The 22,161-nt window shown below is 46.6% G+C and overlaps 1 protein-coding gene across 6 annotated transcripts in view; it reads right to left on the reverse strand.

Moving 5' to 3' along the window:
- Nfkb1 (nuclear factor kappa B subunit 1) overlaps positions 1 to 22,161 on the reverse strand; it is a 116,153-nt gene that overhangs the window by 44,277 nt on the left and 49,715 nt on the right. For all 6 annotated transcript variants that reach the window (XM_063282630.1, XM_063282629.1, XM_006233360.5 and 3 more), the window contains exon 7: positions 3,346 to 3,494. In XM_063282630.1, coding sequence (XP_063138700.1) covers positions 3,346 to 3,494 — 149 coding nt within the window. The remainder of the gene's footprint in view (positions 1 to 3,345; positions 3,495 to 22,161) is intronic.

Below are 22,161 nucleotides of genomic sequence, written 5' to 3' on the forward strand. Positions count from 1 at the left end.
TTACCCAGCATCTCCTTGATGACATCTCTCTGAGAACTTTCCTGACCTTAGAAAATCCGGCTACGACTAGATCAAGCCACAGGGAGCAAACCCAGGAATTAGATGTTAAAAATGTTTGCCAAATCAATGAAAAATGTATTCAACTCTAGAGCTGCATACCCCGCTACACTAAGAGACACTGACGGATCTCCCGCTCGGCTTACAGATACTGGATTACCTCCATTGCTGCAGCCTAGGCTCCAGCATAAACAACCATGAGTTCTTTTTACTGGTGTGGTGCCGCTGGGAAGCAACCCAGCATGCCTTGTGCATGCTAGGCAGGCCCTCTACCACAGAGCAGCGGACACAGCCACCACCCGTCTCTTCTCAATCATGGAAGATTACTGAACCCAACAGAGAAGCAACACTCTGCAAGTTTCATAATCATAAATGTTACTGATGGAATTACCAATAGAAAGGTTCATGGATAATTTCCTTAAGAACACACACTTATAAGATGGATTGAACAAGATGAAAAGAACGTAAATGCTTCGAAGAGATAGGCAATGCCGCGGCAAGTCAGGAAAAACACTAACGGACCAGTTGTCTAAAACTGACTGACAGCCCCCCTGCATGTCAACTCTTGCAAGCCAGGCAGGAGCTAGAAGGGCACCGATTGTGACAGACTGAGAAGCAGGACACCCAGGAGGTGCTGAGACAAGTCAGAGTGCACGGGAGTCAGCTTTAGCTTCCTGCAGTTTCCCCCCTAACATCAGAACCCACCAGTGTTTAGTGACTTCAGGGAAAGCTCCCGTTCTCTAGGCCTTTCACACTTGGACAGCTTCCCTGTCCACGAAATACCTGGGAATCTGAAAGCTGAACCACTCAAGAACGCTTGACTCAAATAGCAGAGTCAGCCTTCATCAGCGGTGGTTAGGCCATCCCTTTCTTCACATAAAAAGCACACTCTTGCTGGGATCTTCACAGACACTACCTGATCTAACATTAGAGAACTCTGAATGCTGTTGTCCACAATTAAATAAAGTTAACAAAAATGTCTCTGCATGTGAGCACAGAGCACAGGCAGGAAAGTGCCCTCAATCCTTTCTCTAACTCGTTTTTGAGACAGGGCCATCTGCTGGACCTAGTGCTTCCTGACTGGCTTGTGAGCCTCAAGGATCCTCTTTCCCTGTCGCCAGGCATTGGGATGGGGGGGCAGTGAGACAGAACCTCTCTGTGTAGCCCTGGCTGTCCTGGACCTCACTCTGTAGGCCAGGCTGGCCTCGAACTCACAGATCCTCCTGCCTCTGCCTCCCGAGTGCTGCGCGTAAAGGTGTGAGTCACCCTGCCTTACCTTTTCCTACTTTTATTTTATTTATTAGTTTGTTTTTTAACACCTGGATTTTCATGCGGGTGCTGGAGCTCTGAACTCAGGCCCTAAAGTTTGCATTGCAAATACTTTAGCCACTGACCCGTCTCCCCAGCTCTTACCTTTTGCTTTTTAAAATTATTTTAGTTAACTTTTTTATTTAAAAATTATTTATTACATTTTATGTGTGTGTGTTTGTGTGTGTGCATGTCTGTGTGTGTCTGTGTGTATGTGATGTGTGTGCATGTGTGTGTATATTTGTGTGTGTGTCTGTATGTGTGTATATGTGTGTGTGATGTGTGTGTGTTTGTGTGCATGTGTGAGTGTGTGTGTATGTGTGTTTGTGTGTGTGTATGTGTTTGTATGTGTGTGTGAGTGTGTGTGTGCATATGTGTGTTTGTGTGTTTGTGTGTGTGTGTGTGTGGGGGATGTGTGTGTGTTTGTGTGTGTGTGTTTGTGTGTGATGTATCTATTTGTGTGTGCATGTATGTGATGTGTGTGTGTGCATGTATGTGATGTGTGTGTGTGTGATGTGTGTGTGCATGTGTGTGTATTTGTGTGTGTGATGTGTGTGTCTGTGTGTGTCTGTGTGTGATGTGTGTGTGCATGTGTGTGTGTATTTTTTTTTGTGTGTGTGTGTGTGTGTGTGTGCATGTATATTATTGTATGCGGAGGTCAGAGGATGATTTGTGGACGTTGGTTCTCTCCTGACAAGTGTGTTACAGGACTCAGGCTGGGGAAAGGGCACTCACACACCGAGCCATCCTGTTTGCTATGTAAGAATCCAGAAAGTAGGAGTTATCTGTGTTTGAGATGACTGATTGCTTACAGCAGTGTTTGCTCTTCAAGTCACTACACTGTCTGCTATTTGAGTGTTTCAGGATAATAAAATATAAAACCCTAGCACAGTGAATGTCCTTATTTTATGTGTGTCTATATGTGTGTGTGTGTGTGTGTGTGTGTGTGTGTGTGTGTGTGTGAATGCAGAAGTCTATGTGCTGTGGAGTGCATGGAGAGGTCCAAGGAGAACTTCAGGTTTGAGATGGGATCTGTTTGGTGTTTGTCATCGCACCAGGCGAGCTGTCACAGGAGATTCCAGGGAGCCCCCTACCTTTGCCTCCCGTTACCCTGTAAGAGCTGGAGGTATAGATACTCATGCTCTGCACAGGGCTTTGATGAGAGGTCGGGAGGTTTGAACTTGGGCCTTCACACTTGCAAACTAGACTCGTTTACCCTCAGCCCATAATCATGTCTTAGTAAAATATTTTGTGATTCTTTTGAAGTAAAATTACTTCTGTAAAATCTCAATCACTAAAAATGGTTATATTAGACTGACCTTGAATGAATACACTCATTTTGATTTCCAGATCAATGAATGCTCAAACCAACTTGCATTTCTTGGTTACTTAGTCTGCACACATTTTTTTAAGTAGTACAGAGTTGAAACACCGTTTACTTCTCTGCTTCATGTCTTAAATTCCCACTAGAACTCTTGTAAGGGAACCACAAACAGGCAGAAATCAGAGCTGGCTGTGGTGGTGCCTATCTCTAATCCCAGTACCTAAACACTGGGGAGGTAGAGAAAGCAGGATGTGTGTGAGCTCAAAGGAAGCTTAAACTATAGTGGAGATGCTGTTCCAAGGAAGCAAAAGCCTCTACATGGCAGTCATTTCTATACAGTTAAGGTGGTTGTGGCACAAATGTCTCTTAGGTCCAGGGCCCATAACTATAACACTGTCCAAACTCAGCCATCCATCCTTGAGAGGTCAAGACTACAGAGGCAAGGACTGTCTCAGGCAGTGCAGATATCTGGTCACCTCTGTTTCCTCAGGAGTTCAGATGAGAGTTCACACATACTCCTGGCTTTGGAAGTTGGGTGTGTTTGAGACCCTCTCAGGCCTTGCCCAGGTCCACAATAAAAGGAGCGTATGGATCTCACATCCCCGTGTTCCAAGTCCTCCTGTTTCCAGTCCCTTCATACCACACACCCCACTTACCCAACCACCATGTCCTTGGGTCCTGCTGTCACGGTGCATATGCCGTCCTCACAGTGCTTGCCCACCAGGCTGTGGGCGTGCAGGTGAATATTTTTTCCATTTGTGACCAACTGAACGATAACCTTTGCAGGCCCCACATAGTTGCAAATCTATACGAGAAGCACATTTTTAATAGTTAGTATATCTGACCTAATTATAACATGGAACCAATCAGCATAAATATAACATTTGACTATAGCTCAACTTAAAATATACAATGAACACATGACAGGATGGAAATGAATCAAAATGTTAGTGGGGGTTGCGTATATATCTGGGAAACAAGCCATTGAAAACAGTGTGTCTCGTTAGATAGGACTGTCACATGGGTCCTTATGTAGGCCCTCCTTACTAACCATCACCGTTTCTTCTCTGAAACCTTGTCATGATTTTTGGAGGCAAAAACTGGGTAAACCATGCACGGGGAGGGACCGGGTGACTGAGGATGTAAAAAAGACAAACAGTGAGTCCTAACTCCTTGTCATGTGATTAGGCCAGAAAGGTAATCTTGTTCAGGGACTTGGCTCTGAAGGCTGTTTTTGATGGCTTAAGCCCATGGCTTGGCCCACATCACCTAACTAGTCTTTAGTAGTTTTCTCAGCCATGGGCTCTGACACTTAGACTGTATATGTTCAGGCCTTTTGTGAGTTTCTTAAATAGAAAAGCAAACTTCCTAACTAAAAACTTGTAGGTTTCACATTTGGTTGTTCAGCTTGTTTTCCATGCGAGGCGATTGTTTTACTTGTGTATTTTTTAACGTGACAAAAGCAGCAATGGGCAGGACAGAACAGAGGAGATGATGAAGTCTTTCTTGTCTAGTTGACCATCCTGACTTCCGCAGTACAGAACGTTTCCCCAAGAAGGCCCAATGTGAAAATCACACCATGAAAAGCCCAGAGCCATCATGGTCCCATTCTGAATTCTATTAAGTCAGAGCATCCCATAAACCCTGCATTGTCTCTCTGGATAAATGTAAATGTTCCCGTGAAGAGCCTGTGTCTGCTCATAATGCTTCTTGTGAAGACACACAGCCTTCCTCAGCCAGCTCACTTCTAATCTTGCTATCAGCTGGGCTCGGACTCCACTGAGTGAGGACTCTGCAGCTTTTTCTCAATGTGGATTTTCCTCAATGTAACCTTTGATGGTCAGAGCTGAGAAGCTGATCACTGCTGCTGTTACTCCCCAAAGAGTATGGAGAAGAGATACTGTAGCCCTGAACAATGGCCCCCCTTCTGCAGCTAGGCAGCTGCCCTAGACTCCTCAAGGAGGCCTCCCTGTCTGAACCCTGATGCAACATTATAATGGGTTGCTTCTGAATCCACCCCACGACTCATGAGATATTTCGAGCCTAGAAACTTAATCCAGTTACGGTGTCCGGAAGTGGATCTTTAGGAGGTAAAGTCAAATACGCCATAAGAGCCAGCCTCTCATCTATGGAGCTGTAAGTTATACAAAGAGGAAGAGATACTTAAGCCAAGATGGCTTCTCCTGTTATGTAATTTCCTGTCTGGTTCTAGGCTGCCGAGTTCCCATCAGATGTGGCTGACCAACAATCTGAAGCCTCCCAGGCTTCAAACCATGGGACAAGCAAACCTTAATTCTGTATAATTTACTTCTCAGCCATCACAACATAGAATGGACAGGGACTTATTTCTTACAGAGGGGTAAGGCCATCAGCAGGACTGCGTTCCCACAGTTACAGAGTGACCTAATTCAGAGGAAGGTTTTATACGAACTTTAACCTTGATTATCCCAAGGGACAGAACTTAAAACTCTTTCTGATATTAAAATGAAGTGAATTTATCAAGTAGTCTTTCTGCATAGGCCAAACACTTTCCCATTTAAATGTGGGACAAGGAGTATAGAGTTCTGGTTTTGTGTCAAGGTTGACGACGCTCTTCCTACGTAGTCCCTGAACTGCTGATTCTATCCCTGGATGATCACGTCGGCCCGCTGGTGATCTGCAGAGACACCGACTCAGGTGAGTTCACGTTTAACTGACAGCGTGCATAGGGAACGCAGCACCGAGAGGCTCGAGGAAGCGCTTCACTTGGGCGAAATCAGGCAGGCTTTTCACCTAAGCAGAAAGACCTCAGCGAGGAGGGCCAGCCACTTTGGAATCCAGGCCTTCTGAAGGTACAGTGACAGGGTAGTTAGTCACTGGCACTGACGGAAAGAGGTGGGAGGTGCGTTCAAAAAGCACTCTCTTGTTTTTTCTTACTACTAGCTTCATGGTTGAAGGGTGGCAAGAATGAGGAACTGGGATGACTCTGAGGTGAGGGACCTGAAAGATCTGACAGTGACTAATGTGCCATTTGATCCATCTGAAAGAGTGCAAGTCAGGATGGCAGCACTTGGTTTTTACACAGACCACAGAATGAAAACAGGGAGGTCCCTGGGCTCTCTGTACTTTCCAAGACACCATCTGAGAGAGAAAAAGCCTGAAGTGTGAGGACAGCTGTATGGCACAGGCCGACCTCGGCAATCACTTCTTGGGGGAGCCATCTTTTATCATGCCACAGTGGCCAAGAGGTGTTCACTACCAATTTAGAAATTTATTCTGGGAAAGGAATGGAAGGTATTAAGTCTCCAAAGAATGGTCTCTTGAAGATAAGGTTTATAGAGGGCAACTGTGTTTACCAGGAAGGACTTTCTGAGAGTAGACTCTGAACAGAGACTCTGACGTGCATCGTAAGCACTCAGGCACAGGGAAGAAGCCAAAGGCGCCGCCCTGCATGGTCAACTGCTCAGAATGGCAAGAATATGGACTCCAGGGACAGGCTAGGCTGGCTGGGGGCCGGGGAACGGCTCCACACTGTGTGACCTGGCGTGCTCTCTTCACCCGTTCAAGGAGCGGTAGTGAGGAATATATACCCTCAAAGGCAAGAGTCTTCACAGCACGTGCAGCCGAGGAGAGGATAACCCTCCAGGGTTGTTATCTCGGTCATTACTGTCAGTTACGCCCTCACTTTGGGGGCCTGGAATGATACACCTGCCCAAGACGATACTTAAAATGTCCATTTGAAGCGAGTGGCTGGAAAATGCTTGGCCCACTTCTAGTCTAAGGGGACTTTTTTTTTTCTACGTTGCAATGTTTTGTTTTCTATAAATACATTTACCTTTTCTTTGGCTATGTTTTATTTTTCTAGAAAATACTATGCTATTCTAGTGTCAGCTGCCACTCTTGGGGACAATCAGACTTCCTTGGCCTTCCCTGGTGAAGGAAAACTCTTGTAGAATTCTGGGTCCAGGGGTCATGGCTACTTTTGGAGGAAGAACTACAAGTCATGGGCTCAGGGATGGCCCTCTTAGCCAGCCACATACTTTTACCTCGGAGAGCCCTGATCTACTGTGGAAAAGCACATGCTGCTTCTTCTTCAGAGGGGTTACAAGAAGAGATAAGTGGCCTAGAACTTCCTCAGAATCAGAGTTTCAAAAGTCAGTTTGCTCTTTGGGTACATTTGGCTCAAGTACTTCGACAGAAAGCAGAAGCAGCATAGACGTAAGACAGCACTCATAAAACCATTCTTCTTTGCTGGTTTTCTTTCGAACGTCCTCAAGGTTTCACAGGCCTGGCTCTGCTTGCGAACCCAACTCTGCCCTTTACCACAGCAGGTCACGGTTAGGCTACCATCTCTCAGAGTTGGGCTCAAATCCTGCAGCTGCTGGGGAATGACACGTGTCAGCTTCCCCACCTTTAAAATCGAATTGACGGCACGATGCCACAGGACTGTTTTAAGATTAAACGGGTTAAGACAACACTTGGCTCCTGATGGTATCAATAATCCCAGATATAAACTGTCTCTTATCCAACCCATTATTTCAAGAACTAAAGTTCACCAGTTTATTTTGTACATGTTTGTTAAGTAAGCCCCCTTCTAAGAGCTCCACACTGTAGAAGGTCAGAGAGTGCAGGCTCCACCTAGTTCAGAACAAGTCCCATTACATACTCAGTTGGGAAGTGAGGGAGAGCTCCGGTGTAACTAACGGGGACTGAGACTTAAGGCGGAGTTGAGCTGAGTAAGAGGGGCAGGTGGAGGATGAGGTGGCTTGGCAGGCATTCTTGGTGGGTCGAGAGCACGCATGGTGCTCTCGGTGCTCCCCCAACCCCCGCCCTTGCTCACTGACCCTGCACAGGAGTTCCTTCGAGCAGTTGCACCAAATAGCCAGTGTTTCCTCCGTTTCCCGCTGAGGATGGTACCCATTCTTTAACGAGAAGACCTAAGCCTGTCTTCATGACACCTTTCTCACTATGTTAGCCCATCATGGAGGACGCAGGGTAGGGAAATGATATATACCTGGCTAGCAAGGGTTAATAATGTCTTACTTCTCTTGCTTGTTAATTTCCCAGAGCATGTGTTCATCTGCGTCTATGTGTATATTCTACTTTTACAAAAGAGGCGAGACAAGTCCCCACAAGAGCCATGTGGGGTCAGTAGTGACACCCCATTCCCCTGGGGAAAGAACCAGTACTGTGCAGGCTGAAGTAACGTGATTTGTGGTAAGGTGGTGGCACCCTCAACTTGTGTCTGCCATCGCCTCCCCCAAAGCCTATTCACGCTTGCATGGCACCGCTTGGCTCAGTCATTTTTCTCTGTCTACCTAGCTGTAGAGAGCTGTGGCTCTACTGTGCTGACCTGAGCACGGGCACAGTTACAGAAACGCCTGCTTGTTTGTTGGCACGGGTGAGGTGTATTGTGAGAAAGGCCTTACACCAGGTGTGAGAAGGAGCAAGAGTTCCCTTGTCTTCCCGAAAGTCTTTCCCATTTAAATAAAAAAAATGCTACAGTTATCCCTAAACCACGGCACTTACTCTTCTCCGGGAAAGTCAAACTATAAGGAAGGAGGGAGGAAGGGAGGGAGGTGAAGTGGTCTATTATTTGAATAATGCATGTCCTCTCAAGGGTGACAGGGAGCCAGTTGACTGTTCTCTATTATTTATTTGTGCAACCAGGAAGCATAGACCGAGCTAGCTAAATGAGATTACAGCTGACAGCATAGAAAGCACTCACGGCATGGGTCTGGCCTCACTAAGACAGCGATGCTGAGTTGATCTAATCCAGGGTCAAATCCCAGCTCTGCAATCTTACGCTGACCTCACGCTTCGTGTCTACATTCGCTGGCAGCGTACTGCGACTCCGGCATAGGGTCTGGCACCACGGAGCTTCCCCCTTCCCTCTTATCTGTGGAGATCATCTTGGGCCTTCTGATGACCCTGAGATAGGTACGGTTGGCACTAGTACCCTACCCTGCAGATCAGAAGGCAAGTCCAGACAGACTGAGCAAGTCATGGAACCTTCTGAGAGGGAGCCAAGAGGCAGAACGCTGTGGACAGCGTTCTTAGCCCTCCCAATACTGGTGTGGTACTGCAGAGCAGGAGGCAGGATGCACGACAGCCTCTTTGATTCACTCACTGTGATGGATGGCACAGTTACTTCTTCAGCAGGGTCCCTGGATTTGCACTATTTCTGACACTCCCTACTAGTGTGATCAACAGCACATTTCGCTCAGGAGTCAGGCTGCGACCACAAGGGCAAACTATCACCCAGGTAGGAGGGTTTCAGTCAGAGCAGGCAGATAAAACCTCTGCCTGCACACACCCCTGCTCTGACCTCTGCCTGCATACACCCCTGCTCTGACCTCTGCCTGCGTACACCCCTGCTCTCAAAGTTTCATCTCATCATACTTTGATTCAGGGCTCCCTTCTTCCTTCTTGGTTTCCTTTTAGTTTTCGAGTTTGTCACACGCATCATAAATGTCTAGAGGCCAAGCTCCCCTTAGTACCTCAGGCACAGTTAGGTCTCAATGCTTCGGTAACATGTGACAAATCCTCACCTTTGTGTGGCTTAGTAATCCACGACTGCAAAGAACATAGAGTGCAGCTTGGAATTCGTGGATGGGCGGTGTTAGAAATACTCACTTGTGCCAGCCCTCTGCCAGCTGGGTCCAGGTTTAAACAGAAAATGAAGCATGGACAGTGCTGCCTGCTTGGCTTCTTTTCGATCACTTTAATCTCCTTACTACACGATTTGCCTTCCCAATTCTTCTTTTGAAGATGTTAGAAAACAAAATCAAGCCAGGTCTTCAAAAGAAGCCCCAAATAAACCCTTCTCAGCCTCCCGGGCTTCTCCCTGGCTTCCTGCCTGCCCCTCAGGCCCTGTTCTGAGGGGTTCTGTTCGAGTCAGGACATGCTAAGTTATCGCTCCTCAGCTCAAAATTCCCAAAGTGAAAAATGGTTAGAACTGGGTGATTAGCACAAGGGCTCACCACAGGGTTGTGTGAATACATGCTCACACCTTCCCATGTTAAAGGTCAGAAGCAAACAAAGCATTGGGATGTCTCTCATTTGTAAATGCCTTGACAGCAGCTGAGGGAGCTTCTGGGGTTGGAGGAGGATCTGACTCAACCTTGACTCCTGCATTTCCAGTGCATCGATAGCAGACTCTGCTGTTCGTGAACTTGCCAGGTAAGCTCCCGCCAGAGAGCTTGTTGCTCTGCTGGGACATTGTGTGCTCTGCTGGGACATTGTTCCAGGAGGCCCGCTGCCTTCTGCCCACCTCCAGGCTGTGCACAACCCCCTTCTCAGGCAAGCGCTCTTAGAATCTTCCTCCACATAAGCTCTTATTGTGGCACCTGCTGCTCTTCGCCCTGCTTCACCTTTTCTCTCTGTGTTAATAACCATTAAATATGCAACACGTCCCCTATGTCGGTAACGTCCTCTCTTCTACATGAGAACAGAACTGTAAGAGGAGAGGCGTTTCTTCCATCCGTCCTTTCTATTCCCTATGCTCGGAATAGTCCTTTTAACGTTATCTTGTTCCCGTGTGCGCAGGTAACAAGACAGGGCTAAATGCTATTTAATGGAGGCAAATTACTAAATGTAAACAGCCTTATTAGGTGGGAAGAAATTAACGTGATATATGCTTTTCCCTTTGCCTTTAAAGATGCCTGGATCCTAAGACAGCCTCTCAACAAGCCATTTGAGTTAGAATGGGACTTAAATACCAGAGCACGACGTGAGCTTATGTGTGTGGCTACCTAGGACCTTGTCACTAGGCCAGAGTGGCACCGTAGGCATCACAGCAACTGCAGACACTGACCCTTTAGTCATTGCCACTACCAAGTTGAGCCAAGCCAACAGCTCTCCTGGTGAAGTCAGAACCCTCCTTTGCCTCCCTCCTGTCTCCAGTCAGCTGTTGGCCGGAGGCCTCTTGTCTCCTGCACCTTTTCTCCCTGTAATGTTTTCTGTCCATTTATCTTCTTACTTCCGTCAGACTTGTGGGTCCACGGTTTGCTACACCCCAATTTCTCACCTAGAGCACCAGCTTTCAACCCGTGGTCGAGACTCTTTAGGGGTTGAACCACCCTTTTACAGGGGTCACCTAAGCCCATCCTGCTATCAGATATTTACACTGGGATTCATAACGGCAGCGACATTACAGCAATGAAGTAGTAACGAAGATAAGTTTATGGTTGGGGTCACCATAACTCGAGGAACTGTATAAAAGGGTCACAGCATTAGGAAGGTTGAGAACCGGTGTATTAAAGGATCCTTCTCTGATGGGCAGATGTACCTCCCTCAAAGATCTCATCCTGAGGTGATACAGGGCTAGACCTGAAACTAGTGGTCCTCTCACAGTAGGAACACAGGCATTGGAGGGCAGACAGGCTAGCTCTGAATCCCAGACCTTCCATTACCAGCTGATACCAGCCTCTGGGAAAGTTACCTAACTTTTGACTTCATATGAAAACCGTGAACACGAGAACATACACTGAGTTTTCACAAGGGTTAAGAAGAGATTATTCAAATTGCTTAGAACAGTTCTTGATGTGAAATAATTCTCCCTTATCTCTTCTTGCCCTCACAGATACCTGCTGCTGGGATCTCCTGTGATTTCATGAGAGGCCTCCAATGGTCCTCCACAGATGTCTCTCCCTTCTGTTACTGAAGCTCAAGGCTCATTCTTGTCACTAATCCAGAGAACTGTGCCTGGTCCTTTCCCCAGGAGAACTGATCTTGCTTTACCCACAGTATTTATTCTAGATCCCCTGAATTACTCTGCACCCGAAGCATCTAAATGACCCTTTCCCTTAGTCATCCACATAGTTCCTTTGCTTCCTTATTCTAAAAATAGCAGCCCCTTTCGGACAATGGTAACTAAAGGCTATCATTTATTCAAACACATAGCATCAGGTGCTACTCCAAGAAAACAGAACTTTTATTTTTCGCTGGGGAGGGGGAGGGACTGTGTGTTTGTTTGATTTGATGTTTTCTCTAAGCCTGTGAGAAAGGTTCTTAAAAGATTCTTTTCACTCTTGCTTGAATTCCACTCTCTGTATCTATGACAACTGTTCAAGAACAACTTGAGTTACCAAGGAAAACCATCTTCTCAAGTCGAAGTCTTCTGAAAATTAAGTATTCTACTAGTTCTTCAAATAAAAACTGCTTAAAAGTTGTGACTGACTTCAAGTTTCCAAACCCACTAGTCACTTGTTTGCCCTATCGACAGTCCCCGAAACATGGTCCCTCTGACCTCCCTTCTCCCCCATCACTAGCTGCCTGGATATGTCCCCCTTCTCAAGGAGCAGCCTCACAAGCACTGGTCCACGAGTCATCACATCACTCTGATCTTCTCCCACGATATGACGTTGAATCCTCTACTCCATAGGATACTAAATTGAAGTCTACAGGCTGGCTTATTGGTTAGAGCAAGAGGATTGGTTCTTCCTGTCCACGTTGCTCCGAGAGGCTCACATAGCCACCTGTAATTCCAGCACCACTGTGACCTGATACCACTAGGTCTCCCTGGGCACTTGTACTAGTCCACTCCCTCTCTCTTAAAAAAGCAAGCAAGCGGGGTTGGGGATTTAGCTCAGTGGTAGAGCACTTGCCTAGCAAGCACAAGGTCCTGGGTTCGGTCCCCAGCTCTGAAAAAAAAGAAAAAAAAAACCCCAAATAACCCAATGCTCTCACCTCCCTGAGGAGCATGCGTGACATTTCTAGCCCTGAGCAGGAAACCCTTCTGTTCACAGCAGTTTATCACTCGATGTGCCCAAAGCTTAACTAATTACCTTCCTTCCTAAACCAAACGTGGCCTCCTGTTAAACAGAGCAACTGTGCCAAGCCCTTCCTATCACGTGGGAGTGCACTGCTGCTTCTCTCCACAACCGTCAAACTCTCCACTTCCCCCTCCCATGCCCCTCTCTCTCCCTTCGCCCAGCCCTTTCCTCTGGTCTCACTTGGTCTCACTGCCTTAGCTTACCCAGCTTAGCATGAACTCTAACTCAAAAGCAATCCCAAAATTCCTCCAACTGCTGCCCCTAGGCCTTTCCATCCCCAGGCCCCTTTGTAGACAGCTACTAGATTTATGCTCTGAGGCACAAGGCTTAATGGTGTGCATTACCACTATATTAAAACTCCTATGGCTGACCCATTTTCTTAAAAACAAACAAACAAAAAACTTTTGTGCACCTGCTCCCTTTTAAGGATACTTTGCTGCAGCAGAATTACTCACAATTCCCATCAAACCTGTGAGATTCCCATTTTGAGCCTGTTGATTTTTTTTTCAGGTGCTGTTTTCTCTAGCTAGACTGATGGTTTAAGATACAACCCCAACGCTGAACAGGAATCCTCCCATAACTACCCTCAACGGCACTTCATAAACTAATCTTACTTTAGAGGTATAATATCACGTATGCTTTTATTAAAAAACAGTTGTATTGGGGGCAATTCTTACACACGCTGTAGCCGATGTAGAGCTGCAAGCAGGGGCTCAAGAGAACCTTACTACATTCTAGAGACGCAGGCCCAGTACCTTCTGATCTGTGCTGTTCAGAGATCCGAGGGACGAGTAAAGCAGGATGCAGTGGGCAATAACCAGCTCCTGAGAGAAGGATGCCTGAGGGACAAGGGGTCCCTGGGACCTCTCACTAAGAGCTGCTGCGAGGGTCTCTGCGAGGCAGGCTTGCCTTATTAGTCTCTCTGGGACCCAGCAAAGGTGAGCACATGCGGCCAATCAGCTTGTGAAACTGTACCATCATCTCCTTGGCTGGGAACTGAAATTAGAAACACTAACTGGACACTGGAATTTCTGAGAGAATTCTTTGGAAACCCTTGTATTCCCCGAGGCTGCTCCACTTATAAACACAATGAGTCGTCCTTTACGGAGAGACATGCTCAAGAGTCTTCAAGTCTCACACTCAACTCCCATAATTAAACCCTGGGAAACGACATTCGGACTGGGCTGGGGCCTGGCTAAGGTGGCAGGCTGGGTGGGACATAGTCCCGGCTGGTTCTAGATAAAACAGAAGTGAGACTGAGTGGAGGACGAGCTCCTCACAAGTCACCATCAGCAAACCCCACCAGGGCAGCGCAGGAGGCAGGTTTCCCACGGTCCAGAGACAAGGCATCATTCTCCCACTGGGAACATCCCAGCTTCACACTAGAACCACCCCTTATTTCACACTAGGACCTGCCCCAGCTTCACACTAGGAACTGCCCCAGCTTCACACTAGGAACTGCCCCAGCTTCACACTAGGAACTGCCTCTGACTTCACACTAGGAACTGCCCCAGCTTCACACTAGGAACTGCTCCAGCTTCACACTAGGAACTGCCCCAGCTTCACACTAGGAACTGCCTCTGACTTCACACTAGGAACTGCCTCTGACTTCACACTAGGAACTGCCCCAGCTTCACACTAGGAACTGCCCCCAGCTTCACACTAGGAACTGCCTCTGACTTCACACTAGGAACTGCCCCAGCTTCACACTAGGAACTGCCCCAGCTTCACACTAGGAACTGCCCCAGCTTCACACTAGGAACTGCTCCAGCTTCACACTAGGAACTGCTCCAGCTTCACACTAGGAACTGCTCCAGCTTCACACTAGGAACTGCTCCAGCTTCACACTAGGAACTGCTCCAGCTTCACACTAGGAACTGCCCCAGCTTCACACTAGGAACTGCCCCAGCTTCACACTAGGAACTGCTCCAGCTTCACACTAGGAACTGCCCCCAGCTTCACACTAGGAACTGCCCCCAGCTTCACACTAGGAACTGCCCCAGCTTCACACTAGGAAATGCCCTCAACTTTAGGACCTGCCTCTGACTTCACACTAGGACCTGCCTCTGACTTCACACTAGGAACTGCCCCAGCTTCACACTAGGAAATGCCCCAGCTTCACACTAGGAACCACACCAGCTTCACACTAGGAACTGCCCCCAGCTTCACACTAGGAACCACACCAGCTTTATACTAGGAACTGCCCCCAGCTTCACACTAGGAACTGCCCCCAGCTTCACACTAGGAACTGCCTCTGACTTCACACTAGGAACTGCCCCCGGCTTCACACTAGGAACTGCCCCCAGCTTCACACTAGGAACTGCCCCCAGCTTCACACTAGGAACTGCCCCCAGCTTCACACTAGGAACTGCCCCCAGCTTCACACTAGGAACTGCCCCCAGCTTCACACTAGGAACTGCCTCTGACTTCACACTAGGAACTGCCCCCGGCTTCACACTAGGAACTGCCCCCAGCTTCACACTAGGAACTGCCCCCAGCTTCACACTAGGAACTGCCTCTGACTTCACACTAGGAACTGCCCCCGGCTTCACACTAGGAACTGCCCCCAGCTTCACACTAGGAACTGCCCCCAGCTTCACACTAGGAACTGCCTCTGACTTCACACTAGGAACTGCCCCCGGCTTCACACTAGGAACTGCCCCCAGCTTCACACTAGGAACTGCCCCCAGCTTCACACTAGGAACTGCCCCCAGCTTCACACTAGGAACTGCCCCAGCTTCACACTAGGAACTGCCCCAGCTTCACACTAGGAACTGCCCCAGCTTCACACTAGGAACTGCTCCAGCTTCACACTAGGAACTGCTCCAGCTTCACACTAGGAACTGCCTCTGACTTCACACTAGGAACTGCCTCTGACTTCACACTAGGAACTGCCCCAGCTTCACACTAGGAACTGCCTCTGACTTCACACTAGGAACTGCCCCGGCTTCACACTAGGAACTGCCCCAGCTTCACACTAGGAACTGCCCCCAGCCTCACACAAGAGCCACGCCAGCTATGCGGCATTCCTTTATGTTTCTAGGTCAAGGAAAAATGTCTACGATTCCAGCTGTGATTTCAGGTTTGAGGAAAATAAATGGATGTTCATAACAAGTCTGAACTGTCATTCTCAAACTTACAGAATGTCTAGAAATTTCCATTCTGCTGTAACAGGAGAACGATCCCATCTATACCAAAGGCATTTTGTATTCTGTGTCATGTAGATCTTATCAGAGCTTATTTTTACCAAAAAATTTAACTCCCCCCCTCTCCTCTCTCTCTCATTCTCCACACACACACACACACACACACACACACACACACACACACACACACACCACATATATGAGTACAAAATTATAGGACACTTTAATTTGTTTGGGGTAAAAAACTACACACACACACACACACACACACACACACTATTTAAAGGCATTAAAAATTTTCAGATAACATTTTATCTTTCGTCCTCTGTAAATAGTCAGAGTTTTAGTCTTGAACTACTGCTATAATTTTGTTTGAGTCACTAACTACTTTGGTCTCCTAATGCTTCCTTTGCAAAATGTCTAGTCCTAGCTCGCAGCTAACATAGCTTCCAGCTCTAAAATGCTATGGTCCCCTAAAATATATATGTAAGACATATAGGACAATGGTCAACAATCACAAATCCAAAATGAAAGAAAAAAAAAAGGAGCCGGACATCACAGAATTTGAGTTGGAAAGAACCTTATCAAGTAAATTTAGCTTTAAAGTTGTGAGCATTTTAAGTACATTTAACCACGACTACAAACTGAGAAAACATACAATCAACACTCAAATTACCTGTTGCAAGGGGGCCTCTGATAGCATGGAAAATCAAAATTTAGAGACAAAGAAAACCTTTATGTTAGGCAACGATACCAACTTTTTCCCATCAAGGCTGAGACCTGGTACTCAACATCGTTCTTTTCAGGGACTCCAGTGAAGGCTCCACCATAGGGAGCTCGGTGCTGATAACAAAGGGACTATTTGTTCTGGGGATGTCAGCAAGGCCTTGGTTACGGGCGGTAGGGGACAAAACAGGCAAATGAAGAGATAATTAACTATTTTAAGCAAAGTTTTAAAAGTCTGTGTAAACTTCAAAACCAAGTCGTCTAAAACACATGTTAGGTTAAACCAGTCCAGAATCCCTGTCTGGAAACAGACGTGATTAATATACAATTTGTATCCTAATCTTAAAATGATAATTTAAAATTACTTTTAATTTTTGTATATAATTGTTTTCCCAGACAACACTGTGTGCGCACCATGTGTGTGCAAGCGCTTGCAGAGGCCAGAAGAGGGCGTCAGGTCTCCTGGAACGGAAACAACAGGTGTCTGTGACTTGCCCTGAGGGTGCTGGGAACTAAACCTGGGTCTTTTACAAGAACAGAGAAGAGCTTAGCCAATGAGCCATCTCTCCAGAATTCCATTAAAATGATTTTGATCTTAATTTAGGATAATCAGAAACATTTTTGATTCTGTGATGTCCAAATTTATCTGGGATTAATATCACCGATTTATTTCTTCTTAGAGGCACATAATTACTCCTCTGGGTATATTATTATTTAATTTTTAAGAGATTTTTTATTTTAATTATGAATGTATGTGTGACTATGTATGAACACGTACACATGAGAGGCCAGAAGAGTGTCTTGGATCCCCTGGAGCTGGAATTACAGGCAGTTGTGAGTTGCCTGATGTGGGTGCTGGGAACTGAACCTGGGTTTTCTGCAGAAGTAGGACGTGCTCTTAACAGCTAAGCCGTATCTTCAGCCCTTGTTTATGTGCTTTCATGTTTGGAAAACAGATTCTATCTACAGAAGTCCACGGCAGAGAAGCAGTCAGGCTTTGACTGACTGACAGAACTCATTCTGACCTTGATCAGTGGCATGGTAAATACAGTTGCTCTACAAGGGACAGTGGGCCACTCTGGGAAGGTGAAAAGTCGGAGGAAAGTACACAAGACAAAGAGCACTTCAACTCTGCTCCTGCAATTTCCTGTGGAAAACCCCTACTAAATAAAGAGAATTACCAGTGAGTAGGCCTGGGAAATTTTGTCTTACTTCTTGGTGACACCTCATCGGTCACATTACGTCCCCAGACAGGAGCATGGCAGAAGAGAAATCACAATCTGTGTGTCAGACTGAGGTTAACCAAAACAGCATGCTGTCTACATAGCATGATGTCAACCAAGGTAGGAAGGGGGAAACACCAAAACTTCTGTTGATTTCTAGGATAACGTCAGCAAGTTGTTTGACGATCTGGTATGGTTATATGCCTGGCCTTTCGGGACCAAACCAAACCCTTTCTGGTTGTGACTAAATTGTTTGGCCTGGGTCAATAAACTGAGACGCTAGTGTACAGAGTAAGTTATGCACTTTGATCCCGGGAGGGAATGGCCAGCAAGTCACTAGCATCTATTGTTTTTCTTATCGATCATAAAATTATAACTTCCTTGTACCCGAATCTTGATCAGCCCTTGTTACCAAGTTATGATTTATTAAGCAAAACTCTGTCTAAAGCCACATAAAACGGGGCGCGAGAGCTAGAGACTCCCCACCGTAAAGCAGAAGCCCAGTCAACTTCCCTCTCTTTCTCTATCGTCTTTCAGGTCAGGACAGAGCCACCGACTGTAGTGACAACACATTCACTCTGTCCTGTGGCAGCTGTGATTCCCAGGAAGCTGGTGTCTCCTGGGACTTCAGTTCACTGCCCCTTCTTTCCCCTGACCGTCTTGTGATGACACATTTCACCTTTTCTAATAATAGCTATTCAAATACTGAGGACAACCAAGACCATCCTGTCAGCTACTCCCGTGTGAGAAAGACGAGTGTAGTCACACCGCCATCCTGATCTGCACCCACTCATAGCCGATGCCTATGCTCTGCCTACATTTGGTAGCACACACCTGGTGTGATCCTTCTACAGGGTGGCCATGAGGCCATCGTACCGTATTCCCACTACTGTGACTGGGGAGGGGTGACGTCTCTGGCAGCTGTGGGCCTCTGCTGGCTCTTACTGAGAACATCAACTCCACTCTCTGTTGGCACTGCTCCTGAGTCACCCCTCTGCCCTGCGCTTGTGTGGATCCATTAGTTTTCTGGATGTGTGCGCCTCTGTTCAACATCAAGGCTTAAGACTTTGGCACTTTGCTCCAGTTTTCAAGATTAATTTGAGTTTAAAGTATTTGTTATCTATCACTTCTTGTCAAAAAAAAAAAAAACCTGATAAGAACCGTAAAGATGTTAAGGCTGAGACTTGTTAAATGGTTAGGAACAATCCCTGGGGCTGATGGCTGGCTCTGTCTCTCCAGGATGACATCAGTGGCTTGGAGGAGTCTGTTCTCTCTGAAGGGCCAGAGCAGGGACCTCCAGTCTCTCTCCCCCTTGTCACTAACCCAGAAGCCTTATCCAAGCAGTGTGATGGACCCACTCTCTAACAGTGAGGCACGAGCATTGGGAAGGGGCCACCTCTCTGACATCCAGTGTGAGAAGCGCACCAGTTGCCTAACCTTGGCATTCCACCATTGGAAGTGGGGAATGACTACACAGTAGGAGTGCTTTCAGGAAGGAGGACTCAACTCACTTCAGGCACACACACATGTACATATGCATCCCCCTGCAGAGCACCCTCCCATAATTCCCAGGAAACAACCCAACATCATCTCGTACATGTCCGCTGCTTGCTACTCTCTGATTTTGGGGCGGAGGAACAATCTCATTTGTGTGTGTGACCACAGAGCCAGCACCAAGCCTACCAAGAGAACTATAGAGGAATGCACTCTGTGAATGCGAGGAAGGATGAGCAGGCTCCAAAAGAGAAAACGGGGCAGCCTGTGAGACGATGTGCGCTTACTGGGTTCAGATTCTCGAATAACCATTCTAGATTCTCTCTCTCTCTCTCTCTCTCTCTCTCACACACACACACACACACACACACACACACACACACACTCTCTCTCCCTCCCTCCCTCTCTCTCTCTCTCTCCCTCCCTCCCTCTCTCTCCCTCCGTCTCCCCCCCCTCTCTCTGTCTCTCTCTCATGACTCTGATTAAAAGACAATGAAACAAACTGACTTTACAGTAATTCCCAAAGGGTCCAGTTTATCTCACACAGATGAAAGGTAACTGAGGCTGATACATGCCACCATTCAAAAATAAAAAAACAAAATCAGCATGAATAGGAAAGCACTTAAGGTTCAATATAAACAAAATATTCTAACCCCATAGTTTAATGGTAATGCAGTTTCCTAGAAGGAAAAATATAGCCCAAGAAAATACATTCTGGTTGATTATTCCTTGCTGGATTTTAAAGAAATAATAATAATAATAATAATAATAATAATAATAATAATAAAAAACTTAACTCTTTGTTAATTGCTAGGGCTGATACTGGCATAGTCACTCTGAAGCCATACTATCTCCTTGTGTGTTTAGAAGCACTGTAGGACCAGTCAGCTGAGTAGGTCCTACACAGCTAGGGAAGGGAGAGGAGCCAGATTAGATGTGTGAAAAAGGCTCTGAAGTCAAGACTTGAACAAAACGTCAATGAGAGAAGCTAAGGAAAATCCAGAGACGGCAGCTCTGCTAGGAGGAATCAGGCTTCTCGGACACATGAGCCATTTCAAGACTGAGCAGGAAGACAGAGGATGAAGCCAGAACATGTCAGGAGTGTTAACAGACAGGGAGCCATGTCTAACGAGCATGAGAGCTGGCATGCAACACTTCCACTGCTTGGTGACTAGCACAATTCGAACATCATAGTGAATAACGGCAAGAATGGTGCATGGCTTGCAGAATGAGATGAGAGGAGGATCCAGGACTGCGCTCAGCGGACTCGCTTAGGACCAAGCATGCTTCAGAGTTCAGAGACTTTCAATTCAGCTTGTATAAACTTTACAGTTTGGCCATTTCTAAAATTGTGAACTCCCACATTATTTGAGATTGGGAGGGGTCTCTCTCTCTCTCTCTCTCTCTCTCTCTCTCTCTCTCTCTCTCCCTCCCTCCCTCCCTCCCTCCCTCCCTCCCTCCTCCTGCTCTCCCTCCCAACCCCTACTGCATATAAGACTAACTGCCCCATGATTTCCTGTGCCCACCTCCCATTTCTGAGTTGGAGCGTTGGGATGACAGAGCCTTGCACTACTGTACTGCATCGAACTGTCATGTGGGTTCTGGGGATTCGAACTCTGCTCTTCATGCTTATATGACACGTACTCTACCCACTGAGTCATTAATTTCCCCCTGGCTCTTTCAGAGCATTTTTGAGTTCGAGTTTTTAGATTAGAAGTATTTAAACTATTCTAAAATATTTTTTAACGAGTGTGAAGAAGAGAAAGCTACTTTGAAAAGTTCAAAACTATAAATGCCAACTAACAAAAAATTGATAGAAACAGAAAACCATAAACTTGTAGTCTACCAATAATATCTGACTGAGACAAGAATCACCCATGCAGATGGCAAGCATCAGGAGGCGGATGTTTTTATACCAGGGCTCAAGGGGTGGAGGGGGAAACAAGCAATTAGATTCTAAGTAGTTTGACGATATAGCCAGTAGGGCAGATCGTAAATGGAGCTCAAGGAGAGAAGACCCAAGAATAACTCCAGGACATTTTAGTCTGAGAAACTGGAGGATGTGTTGCTATCTTCTAAGAATGACAGCTTCAAGTAGGGAATTAAGAATTCAGCTTTGGGCTTGGTAAGCCTACTAGGTACCCAAATGATAAAGTCAACCAAGTAGCTAGCTGGACCTGAAGCTTGGATTTCAGAGAAGTCTAGGCTGGAGAAAGTAATTAGGAGAAATGATGATCATGTAGTATTACTAAGGTTGGCTTGTGACAGAAGCCAGCCTGGGAGCTTAGAGAAGACAGCACAGCCCCAACAGCTGCGCACGTGCCCGCGCGCGCGCACACACACACACACACACACACACACACACACACACACACGTACATAAAGCCAGGAGGGTCGAGGTAGAAAGACAAGCTGGTTCTAGTCAAGCGTTCTGAAAACTAGGATAATATCACCTCCTTGGTGGAGCTGTGTAAGCTTTGCCATGAGACACAGCAAGAGCTCAGTATGAGATGAGCAGGGATGGTGTGTTTCCTTTGATGTCTATTCCTAATGGTCTATTTTTATTGCCAACTGGGGTAATAACTGAGTACCCAAAGAATGAAAAGGAATTTAGTTGGGCACAGTTTTAAGGAATCTAATAAGACACAGTTCTTGTGCTCATGAAGTAAGGTCTAGAGAGGAGGAGGGGTGCATCTGAGTAAGCACAAGACACAGTAAGGCAGACATCAGAGTCCACAGGGGCCCATTAGGAAGGGATTCCCAAGAACACACTCAAGTGAGCTAGTGATTGGGAACAAATCAGGGCAGACTCTTGGGAAGGGTCATCACGTTGAAAGATGCGTCATTAAACATATAAGAAGCAAATAATACGGGGTTGGGGATTTAGCTCAGTGGTAGAGCGCTTGCCTAGCAAGCGCAAGGCCCTGGGTTCAGTCCCCAGCTCTGAAAAAAGAAAAAAAAAAGAAAAAAAAAGAAAAAAAAGAAAGAAAAAGAAGCAAATGATACAACAAAGAGTCACATAAAGCTGTGATAAAAAAAAAATTCAACATCCAGGGCCACGCAGAGGCTCATGGGTAAAAGCATTGTCATGTACACCTGACAACTTGAGTCTGATCCCTGGAACCCTG

The sequence above is a fragment of the Rattus norvegicus genome, chromosome 2, assembly GCF_036323735.1.
Source record: "Rattus norvegicus strain BN/NHsdMcwi chromosome 2, GRCr8, whole genome shotgun sequence".
Lineage (NCBI taxonomy): Eukaryota > Metazoa > Chordata > Mammalia > Rodentia > Muridae > Rattus > Rattus norvegicus.